The sequence below is a fragment of the Nannobrachium achirus genome (assembly GCF_963921795.1).
Source record: "Nannobrachium achirus genome assembly, contig: SCAFFOLD_156, whole genome shotgun sequence".
In the NCBI taxonomy this organism is placed as follows: domain Eukaryota; kingdom Metazoa; phylum Chordata; class Actinopteri; order Myctophiformes; family Myctophidae; genus Nannobrachium; species Nannobrachium achirus.
In genome coordinates, this window is record NW_027664943.1 from 43,964 (window position 1) to 51,139 (window position 7,176).

At 42.8% G+C, this 7,176-nt stretch overlaps 1 protein-coding gene across 1 annotated transcript; it reads left to right on the forward strand.

Moving 5' to 3' along the window:
• Positions 1-253: 253 nt before the first annotated feature.
• Positions 254-6,191, forward strand: LOC308280700 (protein NLRC3-like; the record flags this gene model as incomplete). The annotated part of the gene is made up of 5 exons (XM_080755019.1): positions 254-275; positions 1,390-3,172; positions 3,273-3,446; positions 4,041-4,190; positions 6,086-6,191. 5 exons carry the CDS (start codon positions 254-256, stop codon positions 6,189-6,191), a joined length of 2,235 nt encoding a protein of 744 aa, XP_080611145.1.
• Between the last annotated feature and the right edge of the window lie 985 nt (positions 6,192-7,176).

Consider the following 7,176-nt stretch of genomic DNA (forward strand, 5'->3'; position numbering starts at 1 on the left):
GGTTCTCTGCCAGGGTGACTGTGGGACTACGACCCTTATGGTTCCCTAGCCCGGACGAATGTGTTTTCTCCAGAAAAAAACTTCCAGCTTGTTTCTGAACGCCCTCTGCATACTAGCAATGGGCTCAAAGAACGGATCCAGTACCACCTACAGATGGAGGCCGCTATCATCCAGTGCCTTAACGGCTGTTGTGCACTGGTCCCGTGGACACTGAATATGCACGCTCCTCTTTACCGGTGGGTCTGGGGCGACAATGCCCCAGCTACCGCAGGAAGGTCAGAACCCTCCTTCCCTCATCCCTGCTGTGGGTAGAAGGGGGGGGGTACATCCTTCCTGGATCAGTGGATCGACAGGTTCGGATGCTGAAGGCACCTCTATACCCAGTATTACACTTCCAAGGCCAGGCCCCCAGCAGGAACCTCCAGCTGTGTGTGTGTGACTTACATACAAACCCCAGCGCCCCACAGGGACGGCAAGATATATAAAGACAGGAAACATAGCTTTCCTATAAAGACGGTCCCGAGGAACAAGACATCCCAGGAGGGGGGAAATGTCTCCCCTTTTTACCCCTTAATGCCTGATAACGCATCTTATAAACCTGGCTTCAGGATCAACTACAAAATAATGTGTTGTTACCTGCAAAGGCAGTGGGGTTCATAGGCATCACCCTAGACTCTGCCTCGCTCACAGCCTGGCTATGGCAGGATGGTCAACAGTTGTTTACGTCCTGCGTATCGTGTTTTCACCTGGACCACGTGGTTCCTTGCGCTTGTCAGGTAAAACGATCAAGTTACAGCCAATCGACATTGTCCTGAAGAATGTTTACCTATAGTAAAAGCTCTCCCATAGAGAGTCACTTCGCTCGTGTTATCATAAAAACCGGGGTTATGCTAGTAATCTATGTTTTTGTCATCCAAGCAAGCGAGAAGTTAGACAAGACGTTTTAGTTGCATACTGACAGGCACATAATAGAATATATATATATATATATATATATATATATATATATTCTATTATAATGTACTTTGAAATTAAACAATCAAGGATTGACTCAACACCGTACATATCCATAGACATGCAACACAAGTCAAAGTATGTGGATCTCAGGATCAATATGAGAACAGTGTTGCCTCAAAGTGGATGTTGGACCTCATGTGGCTAAAGCTATATATGAGAGCTCAACACAAATCCCCACACATTGCAATGAAAGTTGTGCATACTCCCCTAGACGTCTGTTTGAGTCATTTTTTGAAGCCATAGAACATGTAAACTAGGGATTGATATTGATACTATAACACTAGTATTACCAGGGAGTGAGACTATAGAACCTGTACACTAGGGATTGAGACTATAGAACTTACTGATGTCCTTTGTACTTTGCTCATTTAGAGGCTGTGTCTCAACAACAATTCAAGAACAATCTGAAGGAGAAGATTAACTTTTTGCTTGAGTGGATCAAAAAACAAAAAGGGAAAAAAACTCTTCTGAATGAGGTCTTCACAGAGCTCTACATCACAGAGGAAAAGAGTGAAGAGGCCAATGATGAACATGAGGTCAGCCAGATTGAAACGGCATCCAGGAAAGCAGACAGATCAGAAACACCAATCAAATATGAAGACATGTTTGAACCTTCACCTGGAGAAGATGCACCAAGAACAGTGATGACAAAGGGAGTGGCTGGCATTGGTAAAACAGTAACAACACAGAAGTGTGCTCTGGACTGGGCAGAAGACAAAGCCAACCAAAATGTGAAGTTCATGTTTCCATTCACTTTCCGGCAGCTGAACAGAGTGAAGGGAGAGAAGTTCAGCTTGGTGGGACTTCTTCATCATTATTTTGGTAACATCAAGGAAGAAGACATCTGCAGCTTAAAAGGGTCTGGAGTTATGATCATCCTTGATGGATTAGATGAAAGTCGGCTTTCTCTAAACTTCAAAAACCCTGTGAAATGCACTGATCCCAAAAAAACAACCACAGTGGACTTGCTCCTGACAAACCTCATAAGTGGAAACCTGCTTCCCTCTGCTCGCATCTGGATAACCACACGACCTGCAGCCGCCAATCAGATCCCTTCTGAGCATGTTGACAGGATGACAGAGGTGAGAGGATTCTCCGACCCCCAGAAGGAGGAGTACTTCAGGAAGAGATTCAGAGATGAGAACCACACGGCCACAACAATCATCTCACACGTCCAGGCATCACGATGCCTCCACATTATGTGTTACATCCCAGTCTTCTGTTGGATCATTGCTGGAGTTCTGGAGAATATGTTGAGAAAAAGGGTGAAAGAAGCACTTCCTAAGAGCCTGACTGCGATGTTCATCCACTTCATGGTGGTTCAGTCTGAACAGAAGAATACCAAGTATCATGACAGTCAGAGTCCAGCTATAAAGAATAGTCAGGCCATTCGGTCGATGGGGAAACTGGCTTTTGAACAGCTGCAAAAAGGCAACTTGATCTTCTATGAAAAGGATCTGACTGATTGTGGAATTGATATCCCAGATGCAACCGTGTACTCAGGAGTGTTCACACAGATCTTTAAAGAGGAGCATGGATTGTATGAGGACACAGTTTTCAGCTTTGTCCATCTGAGTGTTCAAGAGTTCCTGGCTGCTCTTTATGTCTTCCTGAAATTCATGGACACTGGTGTCAACCTACTGTCAAAATCCTTCAAGTTGTCTAAGCTCGGTAAAAGCAAGGACATGTGCTTCTACGAGAGTGCTGTAGACAAGGCATTGAAGAGTCCAAATGGGCACCTGAACTTGTTCCTTCGTTTTCTGCTGGGCCTTTCATTGGAGACCAACCAGACACTGCTATGTAGACTGCTTCCTGACTGGAGACTGGAGACACGAGACATGTCGCAGATCAATCAGAAGATAATTGAGTACATCAAGAAGATGATCAAGAAGAAACCATCTCAAGAGAAAGTCATCAACCTGTTCCATTGTTTGAATGAGCTGAATGATCATTCTCTGGAGACAGTGATCCAACAGCAACTGGTCTCAGGAACTCTCAACACAGCCAAACTGTCTTCTGCTCAGTGGTCAACTCTGGTCTTCATATTGCTGTCATCAGGAAAGGAACTGGATGTGTTTGACCTGAAGAAATACTCTGCTTCAGAGGAGGCTCTCCTGAGGATGCTGCCAGTGGTCAAAGCCTCAAATAGAGCTCTGTAAGTGAAATGATAACAGGATACAAGTCATATATTATGTCATCATATTTTATAGGCAAGGAAATACAAACATTGCTTACAATCACTATTGTTTCTTCAGGCTGAGTGGCTGTAACCTCACAGAGAGAAGTTGTGAGCGGTTATCATCAGTTATTAGCTCCAGCTCCTCTAATTTGACAGAACTGGATCTCAGTAAAAATGATCTACGGGATGAAGGCGTTCAGAGGCTTTGTGTTGGACTGCGGAGTCCAAACTGTAAACTGAAGACTCTCAGGTCAGTATTCCTGAACCTTTTTAACAGAAGAACGTTTATACTATGGCTTAAATACAAATGGAGTATACCTGATTCATTCATTTATATTTAATGAGGAGACAGATTGTGGAATGTATATATCAGACATCCCTTCACATTTTTATTATAAAGGCTATCAAAACATTGTTGTAACATGAATTAAATTAGAAAATTAAACCAGGGCTATCACCCTTTAGCATATCGCTAACAGCTCCAGTATTAAACCAGCGACAATCTGTTCTTGTCAGTAATAAAGCAACATTAGCATCTGGCTAGCAACTCCAGTATAGAACCAGCGACGCTCTGTTCTCGTCAGTAATAAAGGGAAAGCTGGCCAAAGAGAAGGAGTGTCACAGAGTAGCAGACATTGGCATACGTGCTACATGGAGAGCACAACGCTTAATCAGCTCATCAGCACAAACACATCTGAAACAGATTTGACACAAAACTGTCAACGTAACTGTGACATAGCCACGTAACCTGTTCTTATGTTTGGTTCTGTGTGTGTGTGTGTGTGTGTGTGTGTGTGTGTGTGTGTGTGTGTGTGTGTGTGTGTGTGTGTGTGTGTGTGTGTAGGTTGTCACGCTGCATGATCTCAGAGAAAGGCTGTTCTCATCTGATCTCCGCTCTGAGGTCCAACTCTCATCTGGAAGTGTTGGATTTAAGCTACAATCATCCAGGAGACTCAGTGGAGCTTCTCTCTGCTCTACCACTGCAGAATCTGAGGTATGGATGTTCTAGTAGGTTTAGAGGGAATCATACTGTGATTCTGTGTAGTATTGTTTAATGCTGTAAAATCATTATCAATCAATATTCCTATTATCATATAGAATATTCACTGCTGACTTTGTCTCTCCTCCAACTCCAGTGTGGACCATTGTGGAGAGAACAGATTGCTTCCTTTGAAGTGTAAGTGTGTATTCCTTATCATTCATGAAATCAAACCAGCGAACAAAATATTGAATTTACTTTATTTGTTTATTTGGTCTGGACAATGCTTATTAATGAATGTTAAAACGTGATTTTTGTATTGCTTACACAAGATTAAGTGTAAAATAGGTTTAGCATGAACTAATTTCCATCCATAGTCTCCAAAACATACAAACATAACAATAGAAATACATAGTTAACACAAAACACAACATTCAAACATAACAATGAAAATACATTGATAACAAAACACTCAATTACAATCAAACGCACGCACGCACGCACGCACGCACGCACGCACACACACACACACACACACACTCATCAGCTATTTTAAAATATCTGATGTAAAGCTCACAACCTGTTCTTTGACGTGAAAATGTTTGAAGCATCATAACATTAGGAAGCAAGACCAAATACTACTACATTTACTGCTTATGTATCCCACCATAGTTCTAGACCCTCTGTGATTAGCCAATAGTCTCTGCGAGTTAGTTCCTCTCTAGTCCAATCACACCACAAAGTCAACGTACCATGACGAGCCATGTAATTTGACTCTCACATGACCTAATATAAGTGACGTGATTGGTTACAAACATTAACCAAGGACACAGACTGAAGGAGGGTTGATTAATGTCGTCCCCAGACCTCCGGTCCCTAGGGGGCGATACAAGTTAATATGTCTTCATTCACAAACAATAACACCCCATCTAAACATTTCATTCACAAACAGTAACACAGCATCCAAACTACCATTGAGCGATTTGATAACGATAAACGGTCTTGATATAGAGCTTCTGCCATGGTGTTGTGACATTGCCTGAACCAACCAATTAAAGGAATGAAGCTACAGTGTAGAGTGAGCGTGCACACGCCGCACACACACACACACACACACACACACACACACACACACACACACACACACACACACACACACACACACACACACACACACACACACACATCTCTTCAACCATTATATATCCACATATATATTCATATACACCATTAGGACTGAATGTTAGTAGTAACATTGTTACATTAACATACGTGGACGACTGGACGTACTGAAGAAAGATGCCCCAGCACTAAGTCCAGACCAGCTGGTCAGATGTATGGAGAACCTGCATGACTGGAGGAGACGATGGAGGACTGGTCTGAGGACCACCTCATCATATTCACCTATACTGTATACAGTATACAGTACAGTTCACACAGAAGGCTGATTCATCCCTGATAAAAAACATATTTTTCACAGTTGTGTACATTATTATTCACACAACGCCATGCACAGACAGACAGACTGACTTCAAACAAACCCCAACCCTAACCCTAACCATTGTGGGGACCTACTATTTTGTCCCCACACTGTCAGAGGTCCCCTGCAGGTGGCTGTGTGAACATGCGTTTAGTCCCCATAAGTACAAACTCACACACACACACACACACACACACACACACACACACACACACACACACACACACACACACACACACACACACACACACACAGAGAGAGAGAGAGAGAGAGAGATAGTACTGTACACATCACAATGTGACACGTAGTGTTAGCTTGTAGATCTGCTATTTTCACTATTTTGGTAAACACCTCATTGTTTTAAGGTTTAAAAGGTTCAGCATTAATAAGTGTAAAGTGTGTCATTAGTTGTGATGTTTTTTTCTTACAGATTACTGTCAACTTTCACTGGACCAAAACACAGCAAGCAACGAGCTAATCCTGTCAGAGGAGAACAGGAAGGTGACTTGGACACGACAAGACCAACGTCGTCCTAAACATAAAGCCAGATTTACCCGTTGGCCTCAGGTGTTGAGTAGAGAGAGTCTGCCTGAACATTCTTACTTTGAAGTAGAATGGAGCGATGCTGTTAATATAGCAGTCAGTTATAAAGACATCAAAGGAGAGGAGGGTTCATCAGGCTTTGGATACAATAACAAATCATGGGCGTTATGTTGTACTGATTCATCCTACAGGTTCTATCACGACAACATTCTGACTGACCTGTCAGGATGTCCCTCCACAGTGCAGGGTGTGGCTAGGGGGGTCGTGGGGGTGTACTCAGATCACAGAACAGGTTCTGTGTCTTTTTACACTATTGATGAAAACACAACCCTCCTCCATACAGTAAACACCACCTTCACAAAACCCCTCTATGCAGGGATATATACTCTTGGTACAGCAGAGGTCTGTAAGATCTGGTAAACATGTCCCTGTTAGGGTTAGAGGTCAGGGGTCATGAGTCACAGGGCTCAGAGGTCACAGGGGTCAGAGGTCAGAGGCTTGTTGAGGCAGTGAGCTTGTAGATCTGCTGTGTTCAGAGAGGGGTTTTGAGCTTGTAGATCTGCTGTTTTCAGACAGGGGAGATGAGTTGTGAGCTTGTAAATCTTCTGTTTTCAGACAGAGGAGCTGCGGTGTGAGCTTGTAGATCTGCTGTTTTCAGACAGGGGAGAAGCGTTGTGTGCTTGTAGATCTGCTGTTTTCAGACAAGGGATATGTGTTGTGAGCTTGTAGATCTGCTGTTTTAAGACAGGGGAGATGTGTGGTGAGCTTGTTGATCTGATGTTTTCAGACAGGGGAGATGTGTTAACAGAGGTTTACTATAAATAATGAAACAATGGATTGTTTTATGATGTCTACTGTATGATGTGTACATGGTGTAGCATTCTGCTAGTGTTTTTTTATGTTGTGTTGTGTTGTGTTGTGTTGTGTTGTAAATACGTATTGTAAATACTTTTATTCTATTGTTTTTAGTTTTATTGT